The sequence below is a fragment of the Stenella coeruleoalba genome (genome assembly GCF_951394435.1).
Source record: "Stenella coeruleoalba genome assembly, chromosome: 16".
NCBI lineage: Eukaryota > Metazoa > Chordata > Mammalia > Artiodactyla > Delphinidae > Stenella > Stenella coeruleoalba.
In genome coordinates, this window is record NC_137162.1 from 53,294,335 (window position 1) to 53,318,943 (window position 24,609).

General features: G+C 53.6%; 1 protein-coding gene across 3 annotated transcripts in view; it reads right to left on the reverse strand.

The window, feature by feature from the left end:
• SH2D4B (SH2 domain containing 4B) overlaps window positions 1-10,674 on the reverse strand; it is an 83,700-nt gene extending 73,026 nt beyond the window's left edge. For 2 of the 3 annotated variants that reach the window (XM_079900951.1, XM_079900950.1), the window contains exon 1: window positions 8,946-10,674. In XM_079900951.1, coding sequence (XP_079757077.1) covers window positions 8,946-9,639 — 694 coding nt within the window. In that variant the 5' untranslated portion in view covers window positions 9,640-10,674. The remainder of the gene's footprint in view (window positions 1-8,945) is intronic. The other variant, XM_079900949.1, reaches the window with a different exon arrangement.
• Window positions 10,675-24,609: the final 13,935 nt, after the last annotated feature.

The window sequence follows — 24,609 nt, forward strand, 5'->3', positions numbered from 1 at the left end:
CTTTAACTTTTGCTAGTATTATTGTTTTAATTTGCAGTGACGTACTGATAGTTCGCTAGTGAGGACGAACACCTTTCCACATGGTCATTGTGACTCGAAGTTGCACTCCTGTGAATGGCTTGTTCATGTCTATTCCCCACTTTTCTACTGTTTGTCTTCTGCTAACTGACTTAGGAAGTTTCTTTATTCTCTGGATACAAGTCCTTTGCCTGTTATAAATGTTGCAGATATTTTTCTCTCATTTACCTCCTGCTTTGTTCTCTTTTTAAACTCCGTTCGGTGTCTTTTATCAAGAAGATTTTTAAAATCTAGTCATATTTATCTTTATTTTTCCTTTTATTTTTATTGCTGTATCTTATTTTAAGGACACCTTCGCTCTCCTCACTATTCTCTCATATTTTCTTTGATTACTTCTATGATTTTGTTTTTGCTTTTTCTGCACTGGTCTTTAATCACCTGGAATATGTCATTTCACCATGGGAGCAGCTGTGAGGAGGAGGAAGATGTGTGCACTGCAGTGGGGGGAACTGGAGCCCCAGCAGGCCTGGACCCGATTCTAACTCCACCTCGACTCAAACGGAGATAATAACATATTTCATTAATTTGAAGACACACACCTTAACATTTCTGAAACCAGGATGTATCTTACAAACAATGGTGTATCATGGTTTAATTTACAGCTTTCTTAGTAATATATAAAAATAGTGTGTCTTTCAAGCTATGGCATCTTAGATTTCATGAAATACAAAGAACCCAACCTCAGGTCCCTAAGGGGGTGGGATAAACAGGCACTTAAAGGGCCCAGGACAGGTCAGACACACAGGAGGCAAGGCGTTCCATCTGGGTGAGTTCTCCTTCATTCCAAAGAATGCAGCTGCTCTGAGGCTTCATTCTTCCTGCAGCCCTGGCCCTTCCCCCTTAGCTTCCAGAACCTGAGCCTTCTCTCTGGGAACCTCTCCAGGCTCCCCTACCAAAGGCCTTCAGCTGGACAAGGCCACACCTTCAGTTCTCTCCTTCTAGATACAGGATGCTCAGAGCTGACAGTTAAGGGCTCCACATAAGGCTGATCTCCCTCCAGAGCCAAGAAAACTGCACTCTCACCCCTGGGGACACCCACACCTGCTGGGCACCAAGAGCCCCACATGCTCTCATGGCAGCTTCTGCCTGGCTCCTCCCACTGCCTGCCTGGTGAGTCTGGGGCTTTGCAGCTTCTGCAAATGCCGGCACTGGAGATGGGGAGCCGTGGATGCTGGCAGAGCTGCCTCGGCCAGAACCACAGCGCCGGCCGGGGGAAGGCAGGGAGGAAAGGAAGTGAGCTGGTGGGCTGCAGAGGCCCCCAGCCAGGGCCAGCGTGGGAACTTTGCACAGTGGCTCCTTCAGTCTTACAGCCACCCAGAAAGCCCTTCCCTCTTCACGGAAGAAGGAACTGAGCTGCAGGGGAGCAGAGTGACGCCCTCAGCAATGCTGAGACTGTAACACGGAGGACCTCACTCACCAGCACTGCCGCCCCACCCTTCTGTCCACCATATGGAGGCCGAACAGGGCTGAGGAGACAGAAAGTGGGCTCTCCCCCTCAAGGTCAATTCCACACACCTGGGCAGAGCACCAACTGCGTGCCAGGCCCACACTGGGTCTCAGAGTCCAGGCGGGGGTAGTGGTCTGGCCCCTAGCCCCTCTCTCCACGCCCTCAGGGGTCCCACACCCAGCTGCACAGTCACAGCCAGGGTGGTCCCAGGCCACACACTGTGCAATTCCCCACGGACTAGTCCTCCCACCCACCATAATGCCACATCTTTGCTTCACCTGTAGGAAAGGTTATCAGCACCCAAGAACCAAGAGTCTCCTTTTACTGGAGAAACTGAATTTCTTGCAATTTACCCTAAGAAGTAACCACACAAGGAGGAATGATTTGACAGACACGGGAAAAGTCCCATCCCCACCCTCATCCCTGAGACTCCAGAAAAACTGAGGTTGGCCAAGCAGTGGTGGAGCTGGGCCCATAGTCTGGGTCCCATGGGAACATTCAGGAAGAGGCTGCACAGATTCCAAGGGCATCTGCCGCCAGAGGCAGACGGAGGCAGTGAGGAAAGGAAGGAGGTGGACGTGGCTTGGCTCTTATGTGCTCCGCATGGTGGCGGGAGCTTTCCCACTTGTTGAAGAAGCTTGTTGAACCCTGCCAACAACTGCTGGGGAAGGGTTATTATTCCCATTGCACAGGTGATGTTCCAAGGTCAACCCAGTAGACCAAAGATGACAATCCAGGGGACTTGCTTCTATTCCACCAAGCTAGAGACATGTTGAAAATAGCATCAACCCAACCAAAAGGTGGAGAAGTGATCTGTGACACTGTCATTTCCCACCCTTGAGCCCCTCAGGAAATGAGCTAATGGAGCATCCCTTCGGGTGTGGAAGTCTGGAAGAGCAGGCAGGATCTGAGAGCTGCAGTGCCTATCTACAGGTGACGGACACTAGGACACCTCTCTGGGGTCAGCTGGATGGCCTGGTGTCACCACAGATACACTTCTCATGACGTTCCTCTTGCCTGACTCCAGGGCTCTCGCTGGGAAGCTGGCAGCACCCCCATTGCTCATCTGTTGCCTTCACTGGTCCCTCGGACACACACTCAGCCCCAATTTACCAATTATCATGCCACAGGGGACTTTTTACCTCTTGTCTACCTTGCACAGGACTCTGGACACCCTCCTGCACCGCCAGACACCTCTTTTTCTCTCCCCATCACATATACTCTGTGAAAAAGATCATTCTCCCTCCCCAAAGAATTGTTCTTTGAATATTTGCATATGGACAGGAAACATCTTCTTGACAGAAGGGATGGGACACTACTGGTGGATAATCCGGAACCGTAAGAAAACAGGGGTGCTAGATTCCCCAGCCCCCGCCCCGCATGGCACTGTCCTAGAAGCACTGTTCCACTGTGCCCAGGAAAGGGGCCATGAGCAACAGCTCCAAAGAGCTACAGTCCAGAAATCCAGGGCATCCATGCCCCTGATTCCCCAATGTTCCTACACAGTCACCACCCTCTAAGTGGATCTACTGGAAAACTGTTGGAACTAACAGAAAAATTCACAAAGGGAGTTGAAGAAAATCAGCATGCCTACCACCATATGACAGCAAGAACAGGGACGGTGCAGGACACGGCTTCAAATGTGGATTTCCCTTGATGTTTAATAACTTCTGTGTGACATGCTGAGAATCCGAACAGCAAGGGGTGTGCTGCTGGGTTGGCCAAAGCATTCGTACAAAGGGGCAAAGGGGGAATGAAATGTTTCTCACTTTCCCCTCAGAGGGAAAAATGTGGGGTACGAGTAATACAAAGTGGAGTTAGTGTCCAAGTAATTACTGTTATTATGATTTGATTATGAAACCACCACTGGCATAAAAAAATGTCTTGAAAGATAAGTAAACAAAAAAATCTAAAATTCTTGATTATGCTAACAAAATCATGGAGACGGATATTAAAATATCCTTAAGTTTCTCATCTTCAGTAGATAATGTTTCATTCCTGATACAGGTAAAGAAAATGGGTTCAACTCTATCTTTAAAATAAGTTCTAAACTAACATATGCTATTTAATATACATGTTTCAATAGACTCCCTTAAAACAAAATGGTATCAAAAGGCGGAGTGAGGGGAAAGAAAAGATACAGGGAAATGTACACTAAGTGGATGCAAAGGAAAAAAGTAGCATTGGTCAAACTAAAATCTAAGTCAAAATCCTAACACAAGAAATGAAAAAGAAATGAGTTGTAAGTACGAATGACAAGGTGACAGAATTGCCATTACTTACATATTATAGATTGTAGTTCAGCTTCTACAATATATCCCAAAGCACAAGTATACTGGGATTTTTAGACTTTTACTGAAGATTTTCAAGGTCTAGGGAAGGGGTCACACTGCGCAGCTCACAGTCTTCTACTCAAAAGGGAAATCCTTTGATACCCGTCTCTTCTATCAAGCCCCACTGACACACCACGCATGCAACGGTCTTAGCAGCTCCCTGCCCACAACTGCCCCCCAACCATATCCCTCAGCCTTGTTCCAGACGCTGGGATGGAGGCAAAGCAGCCGCAGCCATGGTGTCACGGCACGTGCAGACTAACGGAGGAGACAGACCATAAACAGGCAAACAGATACATGAGAAAAGAGGAAGATGACGACCACAAAGGCAAATTCACAGAGACAGAAAACACATCAGTGGTTGCCAGGCGCTGGGGGAGGAGAGGATGCAGAGGGACCGTTGAAAGGATACGGGCTTTCCTTCTGGGGTGATGGAAATGATAGAGGTGGTGGTTGCACAACATTTTGAATGTACTAAATGTCACTGGATCGCACGCTTTAAAATGGTTCAAATGGTAAATTTTATGTTGTGTTTTCTTACCGCAAACAAACAACAACAAAAAACACGATACTTTCAGATGTGGTAAGTGCTTTGAAGGGAATCAGGCCAGATGTTGTAAGAGAGAGAGACTGGGGTGGGGTCCTTGAGAGCAGGTAGTTAGTGAAGAGCTCAACATTTAACTGAGAAACGAATGAGGGGGAGCACCCAGCCTCATGAGGATTTGGGAAAAGAGCATTCCACACAGAGGGACCCAAAAGGGTGGAAATCGGGTTGGAAAGTAGGCAGAGGCACCCGAAAAGCATTCGTGTTTCTTTGAGTGCAGTGGACGCCACGGAGGCAGGGAGATGCCTGAGCTAATCAGTGTGTTAAAAGGACACTTTGGCTGCTCTGGGGAGAAAAGTCATAGGACGTGAGCCTGAGGCAGGAGACCACTGAGAACATGGGTGCACCGGGAATGTCTGCAGGCAAGTACTGCTTCCCACGCCCGGAAAGGAAACACACCGAGGCTAGGAGGGCCTGGGCCCAGCGGGCAAGGTTGCCGTGGTTACTGGATGGTTCCCAGGAAACAGAGAGAAGGCAGATGCCCAGTGAGAAGGACTGTGTCACACAGCTTTCATTAGAGCATGGACCAGCCCCACCTGGGCACCCAGTCCAGGGCAGACGCCCAGCGGGAGTGGCTGAGAGCCGAGACAGGATGCTGGATCGGGTGTCTCCCTCCCGCCCCAGGTCAGGGCTGCTTGGAGCGCCACAGGCTGGGCGGGCAGAGAGAGGCGGGCCTAGCAGGTGGGAGGTGCCTCTTGACCCCAGCTGTGGGGAATGGAAGCAGTGAGGGCTGGACAGCTGGACTTAGAGCCCTCCACTGGCTGGACTGGGGCAGGCACGGGGCTGGCTGTGAGGGTGAGAATAAGGCACCTCCGTGAGGCTGCAGGTTTGGTTTGTGGCGTGGCCAGTGTCAGCCACGCTAGAGAAGAAAGCAGGAAGGAGGGTGGGGAAAGAGGTCTTGTTCCCAGGCAGATGACGTCCAGATGGATAAGAAGATGGTCACCGAGGAACCAATTTAACACTGACAGAGACTGCCAATCACAGCAGAGCCAGCAAGACCAGGCAGGGAAGCTTCCTGGGTCACAACAGCAGTAGGAACACATGTGTCCTGAGTCCTGTGTCCCAGGCAACACCCAGCTCCAGCCCCAAAAAGCTGGGATAACTGGGCCAGCCCAGAAGGGGCCAAGGGTTGTAAAGGCTGCAGCTCCTCACACAGGGTGTGGGTTCCTGCGGTGGCAAAAGGGCACGAAAAGGGGAAACAATGTTGAAGGTCATGGTAATGCTGGACGGGCGTGGCTTAAATCTAGCGAGAATGTAATGTGATAACCGCCTTCCCAGAGTCTCAACAAACAACACAAATTCCCACTGGACCTCAAGTGTTGTCAGAAATGTGACAAACAGCAACCATGACGGCAGATGGGAAAACAATGTAAGCTGAGGGTCTGTATCTTCCATGATGCGGCCGAAGACCAGAAGCTTCTCAGCAAAATATAAGGTGAAAACAAAAAGACACACCTGCATGGTCAGGGGAGTGACGTGTGCCCAGCCACGACCGTCATCTTTCACCCCAGCTTACTTCTGTGGACCCCAAATGTGTGTCTCAGGACCAATACAACCCCTGAAGTTCTGTAAAGTGGAATAAGCCCTATCACCAGTGTTTACACCTACCCTCTGCAGGAGAAGCAGAGAAGTTTTCAGGGACAGGGTGCACCTTGCCCTGCTAAGCCCTCAGGTCAGGCCCGCTAGGAGCTGGGAAGTGTCCTCAGAAGAGAGAGGGTGGCAGAGAGGTCTCAGGGGACAAGCAGGACTGGGGAGATGGATGGACAGGAGGAGGTGCAAGGTCATTCCAGTCTGACCGGAACCGAGTAAGCTGTGCTCAGGGATCCCAAGGGGCTGGCACACACATCAGGACACAGCAGATGCTTCCTTCAGGACAGACTGGAGGGAGGGAGGCAAAAGCTGGGGAGGAAGTGCCTGTGAAAGGAAGGAAGAGAAAAGATCCAGCCCATGGAGTCTGTCCCCACACACCCTGTCCTGAGCTGCTGTGCGGCTGCATTGCCCCAGGCCACCCTCCTGTCACTCCCGTTGGCATGTTCCCTGGGATCTGATCTGTCTACCTACGGACTCAAGGGCCAAAGCTCTGTCCAGTTCACCAAGGTCAGCGCTTAGTAATGTTGGCTAAGGGACTGAATGAATAAATGAATGAATGAACAAATGAACACATGAACAGATCGTCCATCGAATGGAAGTCCCAAGTTCAGGAGTGAATGAGTAGAAAAACATCAGCCACTGGACCAAGGTCAAAGTCACGGGGGGACATCCCGTCTCCATTCTTAGCAGCTAGGTGACTTTGGATGGAGTGTGTCACCTCTGTGAGCAGTGGCTTCCTCATCTGAGATGGGGTCACAGGGCTATGGGGGCATTCAGTGAGGACAGGCACAGGGTAAATATTAAAGGTCACAGACCAGGTGGAGGGTTGTTGCAATCCTTCATTGTGATCCTAGGACAGGAAGCAGGCACTGTGCACCCCAGGCCCACACTAAGAAGCTCTTCAGCCTCTGGGGCCGCGCCTGCCCCTCAGGGCTTCCCCATCTGCCCAGCTCCACACCAGGACGGAAGCAAAGAGCTGAGATCTGAGCAGGATCCTGATCTGGAATACACACACTCCTCCTCTTATCCATGCTTTATAAATCAGAAAATTAATTATCTGGAAAAGAGTCTTCTGCACCAGAAACCCGAATGAGTTTAATGTATAATTTATACACGAAAATGTAGATGTCAACGTGTGACAAATCGCTGTAAAAACATTTTTGCAGTTAAAGCTTTAGGCGTCTGTCCTCCTCGCAGAAAAGCCACCTGACAGACAGCATGAGGCCCCAGGGCTCAGGCCGGGTGGGGCAGGAAAGGCAGCCTGTCATTTTCAGTGATGCAGCTGCCAGTGCAGCCCCACCCTTGGCACCAGCCACACGCAGTCACGTCAGAGCTCTCCCTCCTTGGGGTCCTACTGTGTCCTGTTCAAAAGGGGATTCCGCGCTCTGTGCCAGCTCTGTGCTGGACCCAAGGATGGAAGACAGAATGGAGAATGTGCTCACTCCTGTGGCTTTGCGTCCCCTGGGAGAGCCAGGTGAGCAGATGATGCATGACACTGACAGTGTGGCAAGTGCTAGGGCAAAGACGGGTCCTATGTGCCGAGGAGCAAGTACTTCCCTATGCCAGTAGCATCCCCAAGAGACTCCAGGAGGCAGGGGCTAGAACTGAAGGAGTTTGTCAGGAGGACGAAGGCGGGAGAACATTCCCAATGGGAAGACTCACATGTGTAAAGACAGAGGCTAGAGCAAGGTGTCCAGATGGGTGCCAGAGTGGCCTACGGCACATGGCAGGCGCTGTCTAGCAGTGAGCCTGGAGTAGAGAGAGGGAGCCAGGTCACCAAGGGGCCTGTATGTCCAGTCCAGAAACAGGACTTTTTCCTGGACTGAAAACTTACAAACAGATCAAGTCTGCACTTCACTCTGGTCAACAGTATGGAGACCAAGAGGAGGGTTGCTGTGGGGAGTGAACGAGAGAGATGAATGGGCTTTGCAAACTGTGAAGTGCAGCATCCACGTAAAGTGCCCTTCCCGGCAGGACCTTGAGTCCCGCAGCAACTCAGCAGCCTGCCTGCGTCAGGTGCGCCGTCACTCACAGGCGCCCCGGCGACGGCCTTGACTGGCACGTCACTGTAGAATAACCACCGGAAACGTGGGTTGAACCCTTGCTTCTTGTCTGCAGTTGCTATCGCCATTGGGGTTGGTCACTCTTAGCGCGGGACATTCCCTGACACCCTCTCTCCAGAGGCCCGCTGGGGCTCCAGCACAACCCACAGCATCCTCGCACACAAGGACAGGGAGGAGGGGCACGGGCACTGTGCTGGAACCGCTATGCCGCACACGCAAGTGAGGGACGGGCGATGTGTCTTTGCTGCACCCTGGCCCTCTGTCCGGAACCACCAGTGAGGTTCAAGAACATGGCCTCGGGCTTCCCTGGTGGCACAGTGGTTGAGAGTCCGCCTGCCGATGCAGGGGACACGGGAGCGGCTGGGCCCGTGAGCCATGGCCGCTGAGCCTGCGCGTCCGGAGCCTGTGCTCCGCAATGGGAGAGGCCACAACAGTGAGAGGCCTGCGTACCGCAAAAAAAAAAAAAAAAAAAAAAAAGAACATGGCTTCTACCCACCAGGCAGTCACCAACAGGGTCTGAGCACAGTCTGAGATCCCAGTGGTGCCTTCCCAGAACCTGGGCCCTCCACAACAAGACAAAGCAAGTCCCCGTGCCCCAATGCCATCAGGGTCCCCAGGCAGTTCCCTGTGCGGCCTTGGAGCCCTACAGACCTAGTCAAAAGATAGACGCCCAGGCTAATGGGAAGGGATGCTCACAGAACAAGGGTTTCAAGCCCCCAGCCCTCATCACACCAGTGCCCATTTTGAAGAAGAACGTAGCCTGACATCGATAACTCTTCTACCTCCCGGGAGGCCAGGGGTCAGCCCCTTGGTGACTCCCACCCACATACCTCGCTTGACCTTGGGGGGCCTGAGTCCCTCGAACTGGGCCAGGGCCTCCCAAGCCTCACGCTCCCTCCAGCGTCTCAGCTGCTCCTCTCGCATCTTGTAGAAGAGGATGTGCTTCTGCACATCACTGAGCTCGGCCAGGAGCTCGGGGTCGATGTACATGTCGTGCAGGATCTGCTGCAGCATGGTGCCACCTGGGATGCACACGCCAGGAGGGACACCCCAGGCCGCTCCTCGCCCCTGGCTCCTCACGCCAGGGTCACTCCCAGAGCCTCTTCTGTGTGCAGCACCATCGCTCGGCCTCAGCTCCCGGCCAGCCACGAATTCATCTCCTCTGCTCAGGACAGCCACAGGGATCAGGCAGCAGGAAGCCAAGAGGTAGCCAGGACCTGCAAGGGGGATCCAGCACCAGGAGCTGTCCAGTCCTTCTACTGGGTCACCAAGAGCCACATCCCAGCAGAGCCTGTGTCTTGACCTCCCCTGGGCTCTGGGACAATGGGAGAGTGAAAGCCTCCAGCTCTGCGGGCAAAACCCAGGCCCGGCCCTTCCTGGCCCTGGCAGGTGTCGAGTGATCTGTTCATGGAAGGTAACGATGACACCAGCTATATCAATGACACTGCCCCAGCCAACCGGGAACCGATCTCTCCTCCACAGGTAAGAGGAGGAGGAGGAGGCAGCTTTGCCTATTAATTCCATGTCTTTTGAGCCAACGTCAAACAGGCCAGAGGAGCCAGCCAGGAGCTTCTAGGCTGCCCGGCCTCTCGCTCTACCTGCTCCATCATTGCCAAGCTTCCTCTTTTCCAGGACGTTGGGCTACTGAGGTAATGCTTCTAACACTCGGCCTTGGAGGAGAAAAGAGCTTTCCTTCTTTCTGCGTTGCAGCCAAGGAAGAAAGCAAAATAGAACCAGTAGGGCCACCCGAGGGGCTTGATCATGGAATTCAAGGACATGAAGGAGGCAGACATCCTCTGCCTTCTCCCTATAATGAGGTTCTAAGGCTATGCGTGTGCTGACAGATTAACCCTCAATTTGGGGTCAATTTTCGTTGTTGCTTATCTTTTTGTTGTTTGCAAGTACCTGGAGATGATCACAAACAAAGAATGCAAGTGTGTCTTCTCTGTCGTCTCCATGCCCTGAATGCGAAGCACCCTGGACAGAGCAGGATGTTGCTTTCTGCTTGGAGGGAGCCCACCTGTCTTTGGCCGTGAGGATGGGCAGGCGCTGCTCGTGCTGAGACCCAAAGTTCACCCTACCAGCTGCTCAGAGCTACTCCCAGCTGACCCTGTATTCAAACTGGGGTTCAGAGAAGGTAAGCAACTTGCCTATGGCTACCCACCCTGGGACTCCATCCAACTTTCAAATATGACAACCACTGGGTACTGTGAATCTTTTGATGGTTTGTAGCACTGTGGCCTAGTTGGGCTGGTGACCTTCATGTCCCCTTCCCTCCCCATGAGGACTAAAGGTGGATCAGGCACCCAAAACTGATGGAACCCGGGTGTGAGTGGGCGGTCTTCTCCTGCAAGGTAGACCCACAACAGTAAGGATTAAGCGGGTTCAGATGAGCTTTAATCCCACGGGGTCACAAAAAGTGCGGAGGGCCAGGCTGCCCCTCCCCCAGGTCTGGCTGGCTTGTCCCCGGGTGACCCAGACCTTGGAGACTCCACACAGAGGCTCTTGCCATGCAGCGCTGTGGCCCTGGACCCCACCCGCCCTCTTCTCTCTCCTCCCCACCGAAGACCTTTCAGGGCTCGGCGTCCCGGCTCGCTCAGTTTCTTAGACTGAGACCATCCGAGCCTCCGGCACAGCTCTAATCTCCCTTGTCCTAACTGTGGCTGGGTGGGAGCCCGGCGTCCAGAGAGGAAACAAGGGGAGGAAGGGCACGAACGGCACGAAGGGAGTCTAGCTTCCCGCGGGCAGCTTCTTACTTTCTGGGTCCACCAGATGCCTACAAGAAGAGGGGAGAGACAGCACAGTACGGGGCCGTAGGGATGGGACGACTGCTGTGGGTGTGAGGTCCAGTCCTCTGGCTGAGCGGTGAAGGTGTCATCCTTGCGGTGGTGACACCGTTGAGAGAGGGTGGGTGGCGGCCGGCTGGGAAGGGGCCCGCTAGCTGCCCGTTTTGTGGCGCAGCCGGCGGAGCGCTCCCTGGTAATCCCAGGTCAGTGGGGCAGGAGGCCGAGTGCGCAGCGCAGCCGGGGCGCGGGCTGGATCCGGTTTCCGGAAAGACGCTCTAGGGCCGGCGCCGGTGGGAGCTGCCTGGCCCTGATCGGCGCCACCTCTGGGCTGGCGTCCTCCCGCCCGTCGCCCTCCCCCGGCGGAGGAGGCCGCTCAGCCCGGCCTGTGGCACCCCCTGGCGGCCAATCCGAGCGGGAGCGGCAGCACGTGGGAGAGCCGGGCGCCGGGAGCAGCACAAGGTCGGCTACGCCCGCCGGGATGCGCCGGGATCTGGGTGCGGGAGGACCGGCGGTGCGGCGGGTACACGATGGCCGTCCAGGGCCCGGACCCCGGCCCGGGAGGCGCGCAGACCAAAGGAGCCCGCGGCGGTTCCTGCCCAGGCAGCTTCCGGCGACTGCAAACGAACGAGATGAGGGGCCCCGGGGTATTCACACACGCTTTTCTGCCGCCTTCCAACTGGTTTTATTTTGTTTTCATTTTTTATTGGCCGATGTGATGTGTTTAACTTTGTATGCTAAAGCAGTTCCCTCTGGGGGCGGGGTACACGCACGCAATGTTGTTATGAAAGTGACTGGAAACCACCTGAATGTCCCTCAGTGGGGTGGGGCGGGGAGGGCCCCTGGGGAGGAACACTAACATTTGTCACAGAGAATGAAGTCCATCTGTCTGCTTTGGCCGGGGAAAATGTCCAGGGCAGGAAAATGAAAAGGCGACACGCAGAATATTGTGCACGGTGTAATCCATTTTTTAAATTCTATGTTTGATTATTTTTGTATGGGCAAAGGAAAAAATATGGAAGAACACACACATGGTTTCTTTCTTCTTGGAAGGGGGAGGAAGCCCACTTTAGACAATTCTGTATTGCTTTATGCAGTGACTAAGATACATAATTCACGTGGCTGAAATAAATGTATTTCAGAAGTTCTAAAACGTGACCCAAGAAAATTGGCCTCTGGAGTTCAGTACTCATGGGGCAGGATGTGCACAGCCTCGTCCACACTGGCACCCACCCCCAGAGAGGGACATGCAGACAAAGCCAGACCTCCGTAGCCTGGGAGGCTACAGCGTTGGCAGGGATAAACCGTTCATGTTGCCAGAGTTCCTAAACTGGAGAAGGACTCGGAGACATTTCTCTGAGACAGGGGAGCAGGAGGCGGGGAGAAGAGTCAGCAGAGTCTGGCCAGAGTCTAGGAGGGAGGTGATGAGGACTGTAGTGGCATTGCCAGTGGGTACCAAGAGGGCAGAATTGGGGGACATTTCCTCCTCCCAGAGCCTCCTATCAGGTGTCTCTGCTTCCATCAAAAATCATTTTAAAACTTAGATCATGTTACTCCTCTGCTCAAAACCCTACAGTGGCTCCCATTTTACTCAGAGAAGCCCAAGGCTCACAGGATCTGCCTTCCACCCCCTCAGATAGCCCCTGGCGCCACCACTCCCGCTTCCTTGTGCTGGCTGTCCGTCTGCCCAGAACCCGGCTAGCTCATTCACCCTCTTCAAGTCTTTGCTCAAACTTTTAACTCCTCCGTAGTCCTGATCCCCCATTATTTGGCTCTATTTCTTCCCGTATCACTCACTTTGTAAAATACCATTTTACAGTTTGTTTGGTTTTGTCTCTCTCTCCCAACTTGTAACAAGCACCACAAGGGCAGGTGCTTTGCTGATGTCCTCAAGAGCACTGTCTGGCGTGCAGCAGGTGCTGGATAAATACTGTAGCTACTGGAAACAAGAACGGATGAAGGAACGTTCATACCGGAGTTGACCAGAGCCTGTGCAAATGCTGGGGAGGCATCCGGAATAGGGCTCTGGAGAGAGGTTGCTGGAGACTCGTACCTGGAAGTCGTGGGCAGATGGGCTAAGTCTGTGGAGCATTAGGTGGACTGGCCCTGACACAGGCCGCCTCCCCTGGCTGTCCCCCCATGCCCTGACCACAGGGCTCCCTCGAAGTTAGGGTCACGTGTTGGCCAGAGGACCCTGTCACCTCGGCCTCAGGCAGCCCAGAGCACAGGCACCGCGAAAAGATAGGCTGCAGGAAGGCCGTCCTTACGTTCCCCCCACCTCCCTGGCACACAGTCACTTGAGGAAGCTGGTCCCAAGAGCACATTTAGGATCTTACCTGGTCTCAGTTTTGCGATCCAAGGGCTCAGTGAAAGTCTAGAGGAATTTCTGCTTTGTCACCCGTTAAGCTCCACGGAAGAATCATGGCCATAAAAAGCAATAGTGTCCCTGTATGAGTGCAACAACTACTTAGAAAATACGATGTGAAAGAGATCCCGTTCACAATAGGAACCAGATATAAAACTCTGGGAATAAATTTGATAAATATTGTGGGGGACCTATATGAAGAAAAGTAAAAATCCTCATTGAGAGCATACCTAAGATTTAAGTTGATATAGAGACACACCACATTCACAGTCAGGAAGACCTATTACCATAACATGTTCAATTCGCCTCTGTGTTACTTAGCCTCCAAGATGGTTCCCGATGATCCCCGCCACCTGGCAGCTGTGACCTGGCGTGGCCCCTCTCACGCATATCCGGGTTGGTCTGTGTGATCAATAAGATACGGCAGAAGTGATGATCTGTCACTTCTGAGATTAGGTTATCAAAGACTTTTCTGCTTCCCCCTCGGTTTCTCTCTCTCCCTCTCTCTCTTCCCCCCTCTCTCTCTCTTTCTCTCGTCATTCACTCTGGGGAGACCATGTCATGAGACCCCTATGTCAAGGAACTGAAGCCTCCTGCCAACAGTTACGTGAGTGCGGTTGGCACAGGACCTGGTCAGGGGAGACTGCGGCCCCAGCCGGCAGTTTCAGTGCAACCTCATGAGAGACCCTGAGCCAGAATCCCCCAGCCAAGCTGTTCCTAGATTCTTGACCCTCAGAAAGAGTGTGCGATGTATATGTGCTGTCATGCAGCAATGCGTAACTAATACAACCTCAAAGAAGTCATCCGTTTAATACAATTTCGAGCCAAACCTGAAATTTAATTGGGACGTGGAGGAGAGACTTAATAAAATGATCCACAAGTTAACTGAAAGAATGAACGAACGAGAACGGCCTAGAAAATATTGTGGAATATTGAACTCCATACTGCCAGTATTCAGACTTCTAAAACAAACATTTCGGTTCTGACAAAAACAGGTAGATTGAAGTGAGAAAGTCCAGACAGTGATCCAAATACATATGTAATTATTTCGTATGTGATCAAAAGAAAGTTAATAATGGGGTGGGGGCTTCCCTGGTGGCGCAGTGGTTGAGAGTCCGCCTGCCGATGCAGGGGACGCGGGTTCGTGCCCCGGCCCGGGAAGATCCCACATGCCGCGGAGCGGCTGGGTCCGTGAGCCGTGGCTGCTGGGCCTGCGCGTCCGGAGCCTGTGCTCCACAGCGGGAGAGGCCACGACAGTGAGAGGCCCACGTACCGCAAAAATAATCATAATAATAATAATGGGGTGGGGGAGAATGGATATTTGTTCAATAAACAGAGTTGGGTTAATAGATCCTTGCCTATCACTTGTGATTCTACTATACAGCCATTGGAATTAATGTTGAGAATATCCGTTGGCATGAAAGTGTACTCATGATGTATTACTTGGGAGAAAGCGTGTGTAGGATAGTCCCAGTTTTACGTATCAGGAAAAAGAGTATTTTAACCCTCACTGCCTTCTAAGGAGAGTAAGCAGGTCCTGTTAAAAGAAAAGGCCTGTGAACTTCTGCAAACCATGCTAGGTTTGGGTATGCATATTTGGGAGGCCAAGCTGAGGTGAACTGCGTTACTCCATGTAACACAGGACTGAAAATCAGGGTTCCTGAGCCCAGAGATGGCAGTGGAAGAAGCGAGGGGCACAGCCACACACCCGAGACTGTGGACCACCCTGCCCCAGGTCTTTATCAAAACGATTTAACTCACAAAACGCTTGCTGTGAGGTTTCTTATTTAGAAAAGAAAAAAAGTGAACTTTATTCAATTCTGCCAGGACAGATGAGGGACATGAAGGGGACCATTAAGGGACATAGGAGTGGGAGGCACAGGGGCACGAGTTCCAGGAATTAGCAGAGTTCGTGGGAGAGGGCTTGGGGCTTTCCCCACCATGGAATTGCTGGGATCGGAGTACCTGTGCAGGGTGAGGACACCAATGCTGACATTTGTAAACAAAAAGACAAGAGCACGAACACACGAGTTTATGAGCTCAGCTTCAGAGCCCAGGGTTGCAGCCAGCCAGGTCTGACCGCCTGGGCAGAGCTTCTCAAGTAATCAGGGTGCTGCACAGGGCTTTTGTCAGAATCATCTGGCCAGGTTCACGGTAGGTAACAGTGGGAGTTGTTTCCTGCTCCTTCATATGGGACCTGGTTCCTCACTAACTTGGTGAGTCAATATATTAGGCAGGGGTTGTGGGTGCCGGTAGCCAATTCTGTGTCCCCAGACTCCTTCTGGTTTAAAGGAAAAAGTCCTGAGTCCCGCACAATCCCTGGGCCAGGGATTGATACACAAACACTGGCAGAAATCGGCTGATTTTCTGCTACGGTTCTAACTTGGGGCTGCTGGCTCTTGCGTCTCCCCACAGGGGTGAGGGTCTGTGTGTAGTAGGGGAGATGGGCCAAGCTGAAGAGAGGCGGAGACACTGATGGAGAGAAGAAAACACTGGGCAGTGTGAAGTCTGTTCCAGCCCCCAATGCCCCGCTCCTCTCTGTGACTGTCCCACCCTCCCTCCCTGTCATAGGAGTCCCCTTCTGCTTAACCTTGTCTGAGTTAAGGTCATTGCAACCGGCGTGTCCTGACCACCGCAGTGGCTTGGCTCGCCCTCCAATTGTCTTGCCAAGGATGCTGCGGAAGTGGACAGGACGTGACACTAAGGACCTGGGCCAGACCCTCTCTCAGGGCCCCTCCTGCTGGCCCATTTCCCACAGGAGGTCCTCCTGGGCCCCGATCTCTCTCTGATTGCAGCCACCCCATCTCCTTGCTGCCCAGCACCCCTTCCATCGCCTCCCCCGGGAAGCCAGTGACACAGCAAAGAAAAGGAGGTTTCCAGAGAAGGCCAGTCCTCTGCTCACAGGATGCTGAGTCCTTTGGCCTGCACACAGCTGGTGCAGTAGGCAGCTCCGGGTCCTCAGGTGGAGGGAGTATTGAGCCAGCCGCCCCCGTCTCCATCAGCCGGCACTCTGATGCAGACAGATGACCTATACTCGCCTGCACCCCTGCCCCCAAAACCTCTCCAGGAGCCCCAGTCCTGCTAATTAGAAAATACTCTACTCCGTCCAAATTCCCCTGGAACCAGGCCACTCAGCACAAGTATAACAGATTGACTCAGTCTCAGCCCAGGACAGATTCTTATTAACTCAAAGGGCAGGAGGAAACTCTGAGGCTGCAGACGGCAAACAGGCTTCAACGCTGGTAGCCCCCCACACAGCCCTCCCCAGGTCCCCTGGCACCTACTAAAGACCACACAGTCGGCCAGCCCTGCCTGCTGCCCCTCTCAGCTGCAGAGTCACCTCCAGACCACAAGCCCAGCCCCAGCAGGCCCCAAGGCTGTTCTGCCCGGTAGAGAGGAGAAGCAGTGCACTTGCCCTGTAAGCAGCTGAGAACTCCAGTAAGCCCTGGGCCCCCCATCCCCAGGCCCTCCTCAGAAGAGCAACCAGAGATTACTGCTAATATTTCCTACACACCCACCGTGAGGCAGCAGGCACTGTGCCAAGGGCTTTCTTCTCCTAGCTTACTTAATTCTCAGAACAAGATTATGAAGCAGGCAATTTTATTATCCCAAGGTCAATTTTTTTTTTTTGCGGTACGCCGGCCTCTCACTGTTGTGGCCTCTCCCGTTGCGGAGCACAGGCTCTGGACGTGCAGGCCCAGCGGCCATGGCTCACGGGCCCAGCCGCTCCGCGGCATGTGGGATCTTCCCGGACCAGGGCACGAACCCGCGTCCCCTGCATCGGCAGGCGGACTCTCAACCACTGCGCCACCAGGGAAGCCCCTGCCAAGGTCAATTTTATTGTCAAGGTCAAACAGCTGCTAATGCTCCAGGACTTAAACCCAAGTCTTACTGAGCCCTAACAGGTTCCTGCCCTCCCATCCTCCACTCCCACCCCGTGGACTCTTGTTCTGAGCTGGACAGCCCTTCTGGGGCCACGCAGCGGTGCCTTACCTCCCCAGTGGTCACATCTGGAGGGCACAGACAGGAGTTCGTGTGCCGTCTGCCCCCTCATCTGCTCACAGACCACATCTCTAGCCCCGTGGTATCCCACACACCCATCCACAGGCTGGGCCCTCAGTTCCCTACAGAGGGGGATTCCAGTCCCACTCTTCACTTCCCTAAGCTGTGGGTCTCGGGGCACAGACCACTGGTGTCCTCCGATACCTGGCCTCGCCTCTTCCTCCTGCACACACAGCGAGGCCTTTTCCAGCCCTGGTAGTTTGACATGGCTTCTGAGTTGTGGCCAACAGAACGTGAGCACAAGTGATGTGCAAGCCATCCAGGCCTCTTTCCTAAGATTCTCCCTCCCGGGATCTTCACCCTCTTCCCCAGCCACCAGCTGACTAGACTAGAGACTTCAAAGACCTACCAGAGGGTGGAGTCACAAAATGGAGGGAATCTGGGTCTCTGAAAGACTGCGCAGAGTGTTTGCCAACCCAGCCCCTCAGCCTTCCGCCAGAGACTGTGATGTAAGCAAAAGACATTTATTTTTCAAAGCCATCAAAGTTTAGGGGACATTTGCTATGATGGTTAGTCTATCCTGACTCTAATGCAATGGTCCTCTAACTCGAGCTTGCATTCAAATCATCAAAGGGCTGGTTCAAACAGAGACTGCTGAGCTCCCTTCCCGAGTTTTTGATTCCACGGGCCCGGAGTTGGACCACAGAATTTGCATGTTTCATAAGTTCCCAGGTGACACGGTGGCTGCCGATCCAGGGAGCCACACATTGAGAACCACTGCACTTTCAGCCAAGCTGCAGTGTAAGAATCACTATCCCCACTTTACAGAGGAAACAGTCCCAGGTTCCTGGCTCTTTCACTAGCACTGTGCTGCCTTCACACTGTGCCACATCAGTGCATGTCCCCCACACACCTGCCCGCTTCTGTGCTCACTGATTGTGTCTTTTGAGTTAGTATCCTCAGCGGGAGAGAGAACAGTCCTTGGAGTAGACATCCTGGGCTGTAAACCCAGCTCTGCCCCTCACCAGCTGTGTGGCACCAGGCAAGTCCCGTTTCCTCTCGTGTCAAAAATACCACCCCCCTGCCCAGCAGTGTTGCCCACAGTAGGTTTTTTATGAGGCTGTCTGACTGTCGCACTTCAGTAGCAGATACTTGGAACAGCAGGAACAAACGTGGGTCCTAGATGAGCCCATTCCAGCCTCACCTGTATTGCTACCTCCAAGGCCAGTGGCTGACATCTATCCTGGCACAGCCTTGGGGTGGAGGAAGGGGGGGTGGGGATGTAGGAAAAAAAACCCACACACAATCAAAAACTTTAAATGCACCTTTGCGGGGTGTAAGAATTGTGTTGCAGGGAGGAAGGAGGGGAGTTCACCAGCTGGGGGCTGGGCCGCACACCCTAGTTTCTTAGAACATCGTTACAGATTCATTTTTATATGAGAATCCTACAAAGACCCCCAGGCCCTGCAGCTTCCAAGAATGGTTTTGAGATCTGCAGAGAGGGGAGGTAAGCTCCCTTCAAAATGCAGTTATTTGAATGCACACGAAAGGTTTAACCTTTAGAAGAGGTGACTGGATGTTCTGTTGACTGTGAAGGAGCCGAGTGATACCCACACTCCTGGATTTGGCCCCTGGGTGGATGGTGGTCCCCTCAGCTGAGATGGGCGAGACGGGGAGGAGCCGGCTGGGTGTGGTTGGGATTTAGGGTTGGAGGAACAGAAGACAAGTTCAACGCGTCTGCAGGAGCGTACGGAGACATGGGGCTCTGAATAAAACCCACATGGTCTTAGACACAAAGATTTTCTCCTGGGGGGGGGGGGCCTGGGCTAGCACAGCAGGGCTCCATGCACACACACACACACACACACACACACACACACACACACACACACACACTTCCAGTCCTGCTGAGGCTGCCCTGCTTCGGGGATGCACACCCTCACTCGTCAGAGGTGGGAGATGCACAGACCACCTCCTGGACTCAGCGCCTCACTCTGAGGCCTCGGGTGGGTCCCAGCACTTCCCTGAGCCTCTGTTGTTCTTACCATGAGTGGGACCAGATGGGGTCTCCCCAGCCAAGACCCTCCCCATCCTGTCCAAACAGGTCATCTTGCTGGTTTCAGAGCATCTATTCCAGCCCTTTCTTCTTTCCTATCCAAGCTCCTCTAACCCCTGTTCTCCCCCAGATCATCCCCCCTGGAGCCCTTGAAGGCAGGCTGTGGCCCTCTGTTGGCTCCCTCGGGCAGCCTCTGCAGATGGCCTGGCCCCCTCAACAGGTGAGGACCACTCTGCTTCCTCTGGGGGCCCCAGGAACGACTTCTCAGGCTGTGTTGATTTCTGGCAGGATCCACACCCCAGGCAAGAAGAAACCCCTTCTCCCCCCTCCCCACCGCCATGACACAGAGAGCAAACAAACAGACCTTGAACTCTAGATGCCTGCGGAGCTCCCCACAGATCTAAGCCTTGCTCCTGAAAGGACAGGGAAGTGGGTCTTTTCATTTCAGTCTGGCTGGGAACTTGAGCTGTATTTCACATAACCCAGGCAGCTAAGCCTGGTGGGGACTGGTAGTTCCAGATAAAATTTCTTCAATAATTGCATTAGCAGTAATTTTGGGGGGTGCCTACTAAGTAATCTAGACCTATGTCAAAACGCTTTACCCACCTCAACCCATTTAATCCTTGAAACAACCCTGTGTTGGGGTGTTTTTACCCCAATTTTACAAAAAAAAAAGACTCAAAGAGGTTTAAGTAACTTGCTAAAGGCCACAAGGCTAGTGAGTAGTAGGTGGCTGCGGAGTCGGTAACACCTGCCAAGTTTACCAAGCTCTCATCTACACGAACTCATCAAATGGTTCCAGAAACTTTGTGAAATAAATAAAATGATCTCCACTTGACAGATGAAAAATGGAGGCACTAAGGTGTTTTGGGTTTGCGCGTGTGTGCGCGTGATTTTTGTTTGTTTTCGAGCCCCAGCTCAAACTCAGGCTCAGTGCTCTTCCCACTGCAGCACAGGCCTCACTTAATCCTTAATCCAAAGCAGTCTGCCTGGTGCTACAGAGGAAACAGATACACCGCAACCCCACCCGGTCTCCCTGGGAATGCAGCCCCACAGGGCCAACACCCCCTCTTCTCCCTTCCCCACTTACCCTGGGTTCACTGTCTAGGCACGTAGCTGCCTGTCTGGGGAAGTGGCCACGTGGGCAGGCAGAGCCCACCCGAGTGTGCTGCCCTTCTCCAGCAACCAGGCAGTGAGCCGTCTGGACCCCAAAGCCCCATCGCAGGCTGGTCTGCCGGGCTCTGCAGCTCCCTCCCTGGCAACCTCGGGGTGGTACTGGATCTCCAGTGCATGTCTTCATCGGTACACAGGGATGCCACCCAAACCACTGCTCTCCCACATGACCAGGTATCTCCGAAGGCAAAGGCGGACTGCAGGGCCACCTTGCTGAGCCTCCCTATGGAAGCTGTGCTGTTGCAGGCCACAGGCTACTGGAGGAGACGTCACCGCACCACTCCCAACTACCCCTCTTGGCCCAGAAACAGCCCGTACATCCCTGGTGCTCAGGCCGCCGTCACACACACCAGCCCCGAGTAGCCGCTCACTATGAAGCCAGCCCACCTCCCTGGAGAACTTGTTTAAAAACATGTTTTTCTTATAAAAACTTCTAGGAAGTAATTCTAATAACAAAATACCGTGGGGTTCTCATAAGCCCTTGTAAGAGCAAAACACCCCGTAACTGAAACGTCCACCCACAGGAGTTAATGGGGGTGGTTGGCAGCCTTCCCCATGTCCATCTCCTCCCACAGGAGCCTGGTTTCCCCACCACGTGGTTTCAGCGGGATGGACAAGCACAGGGGGCTGGGGCGGGGGGGGCTTCCCTCAATGGGACCACCATGCCGTCCTCACCAGAGGCTCAAGGTGGTCCTTGGTGGGGTCTTGCCTCCCTCTGCCTTGGGTGATGGGAACACTGTGACAGGCAGAGCAGACAGGGGAAAGGAAACCGGATCCTCGGCATCATTGAGTCACTCGGATCAAACCCTTAAAGTCACCCCACCCCCGGACTTTCCAGGTTCAGGAGCCAAAAGCCTCCCTTCATTGTTTAGGCCAGTTTCAACTGGGTTTTCTGTTACCTGTGACTGTAAACATAATCCCCGTTCCAGAGCAAGGTTCATTCACTCATGGCAGTCCTGCAGTGGACTGCGAAAACACACGGTGGATGCGTACGCGGCCACAGAGAAACATTTCTGAGATACACCGAGTAAAACTCATTGTAAAACACAGTTCTCATTTGTGTGGAAAATTCTCATTTGAATATGCATGGACATTTCCTAGGAGGGTACTTAATGGTGGATGCCTCTGGAAAACAGGACACATACTTTTTACACTCTGTGCTTGGATACTGAGAAAAACAGATTAGTTTAAGAGCCCTTTGAGGTAATAAAATTACAGTCCGAGGGGATAATATAGTTTGGTAGTTACTAAGCCATGGTTTTGAAGCCCCTGCTGATGTACGAGACGCAGAGCATGGGAAGAAAGCAGAGTGAAGAAATAACTCTTCCAGACCTTTACAAGGCACACAGACTTCCTCCTTTTACAAAGCTGGAGTCTCTAAAATTGGCAAGTACACCAGAACAGTATCCATTTGAATGTAGCCTTAACTTTCTCCTTCCCAAAGTTTTACTGCCACTGCCATTCTGTAGTGCCCACATCAGGTTTTCCTGAGGTGTCCTGGAGACCCCAAAAGCATTCTGAGAATGAATCTACCTTCACTGTAGCCTTTGAGGAGGAAAAGCCAGGTCTTGCTGAGTTTACAAGGAGCTAAAAAGGACCTAAAGTTGTATAATTCTCTGGATTTTTGGAGAGCACCCAGATGAAGGAGAAAGGAACTGCGGGAGGCCCAGTCTGCCCTGGAAGGCTGGGAGGCATCCTCTTGGATGACAGACAAGCACGTGGAAGCACCTGTACCAAGATTCAACCCTGGGGACAGGTTACCACAGTCTGGGGGCCCATATCCTACAAACCCTGTGGCCAGACACCTCACATGACCCCAGAGCTAGAAAGCGCCCACCCATGCAGGTCATACAGCCACCGGGGACAGCTGAGGGCCCTGGACCACAAGGTGACAAGGCTGAGCTCCTGACACCTGAGCAGGAGGATGCCCTGGGTGCTGGGACCACGGCAACAGCCCCTCCCCTTTCTCTGTGCCTCTGCAGTCCACACTCTGAGCTTGCTGGCCGAGAAGCGATCAGGTGGTCTCTACTGCCAAGACTGAGTCCCTCCGTCCTCTGCGGGCCTCTCACCCCGCCTCCTCTTCTGGGGAGCTCTCCCCTGGGGTCCCTAAGATGGCAGTAGCCTACACTCACAGGCACGCCCATTGCTGCCCCAGTGGCAGCCCCCAAGTAGCGTCTCCTGAAGAGAAAGCTATGCCCAATCCCTCACCGCCCAGCAGGCTTGCTGGGTGGACGGCAGCTCTGGCCATGCGAGGAAGTGAGCGCGCTGCTGCTCAGAGCTGGGGCCTCCAGCACAGGGTGGGGCTGAGCTCCTTGGGGATGCCATCATGCTCCCCCAAAGGTCCCCCCAAACCAAACCAGGCACCCAAATCCAGGTACAGAGACGGGGATCCGCACCCTTCCTCCAGCTGCTTGTCGACGTGCCTCAGAGCCCAGTAACTGGCTCATCCTCAGGACACCGATGCTTCCCAATCGTGCCCTTGGTGCTGGTTTTGCTCCGCAGGCGCCAAGCAGAGGTTCAGAATCAGGAGCTGGCAGGCACCCAACCTCCTATTCTAGTTGCAGGTGCAGGTTCAGGGGCAAGAGGCTCCCAGAGTTTCAACCCAGCTCTTCCAAATCCTCGATCAGCAACTTACCTCATGTTTTTAGCATAAAAATGGCTTCCCCGAGCTCTTCTGGTGACAATCTGTTTTTTTTTTTTGCGGTACGCGGGCCTCTCACTGTTGTGGCCTCTCCCGTTGCGGAGCACAGGCTCCGGACGCACAGGCCCAGTGGCCATGGCTCACAGGCCCAGCTGCTCCGCGGCATGTGGAATCTTCCCGGACCGGGGCGCGACCCCGTGTCCCCTGCATTGGCAGGCGGACTCTCAACCACTGCACCACCAGGGAAGCCAGACAATCAGTTTTTAAGTGTTAGGTACTCTGTGTACTTCCTAGGTTCCAGGAAGTTCTGGATCCATTAATTTTTATTGTTATTCATGTGGAGAAGACCAGCTCAGTCTCGTGCACCAGCACAGATGGCTTTCCTGCCCGGCTCACAGCCCTGCCTTGGGGGCACGGGAGCCCCAGGAGATAGGTGAGCCCTGGCAGGTACAGCTGAAGGTGGGACAAGGATGGGCCGGAGAGCCCTGAGAGCCCTGGCGGCAGCAGAGGACTTTGAGGATGGGGTGGTCCAGAGTGCCAGGTGCTGCAGAGGTCAAGAGAGGCATGGAGGCCGGTGACTGGGGTGTGTGGCTTTCAGTCAAGTGAGGAGAGTACTGGGTGGTGGTGGGAGGGGACAGAGCCCGGACGAGCAGCCGCCTGGGAAGGAAAGCAGTGGTGGGGCGTGGGCCGGTAAGAGGGCAAGAGGGCCAAGGCAAGCTTTCTGGGATGGGGATACGTGGGATGGGGCGAGGACAGCAGGTGGGAAAGATAACAGTGCAGAAGCCCCAGGAGGAGGTGGGCAGGAGGGTCACAGGAAGGATGAGCAAAGACCCTGAAACTTCAAAGCGAGAGTGTATGGGGGGCCAGGAGGGGAAGTGCAGAGGCACAGGTTGGCCTCTATCCCAGTCTGAGAGGACAGGGAGTGGCTGGAGACTCAGGGTAGGCTGGGCAGGGAGCGACTGGGAGGGCTGCACTGCGGCTCCACGGAGGGAGCCCAGTGTGCTGGAGATGCCACGTGAGCATCCCTTATCCTGCACTTCTTTTCTATTCTCATCCAACTCAGAGTCAGATGAGATGGCTGAAAGTGGCCAGCAAGTTCGTAAACTAATTGGAAAACAAACCCAAACTCTGAAAAAGTCACAGCTAGACTTCACCCTGAACTGGGCTGTGACCTGTGAAGACACTTGCAAGGGGTCCAGCCACCAGGTCCACGTGAATAGATGGGACAGCAGGAGCTGTTGGTGCCCACACACCAGCGGTGAGGGCCTGGGGCCACCGACTCCCCCAGGGCAGCCTGGGTCAGAGGTACCTGGCACTGCCACTAACCTCCTCCACAGATGGGCCAGCAGGTCTAAAACACACAGCTCATGCAGTGGCAGTGCCCAGATTCCAACCCAGTGTCCCCAAGCTCTTTTGCCTGGACCTTACTGCCTGGGGCTGTACAGTTATAACCTAAAATAACATTTCCTCCGGG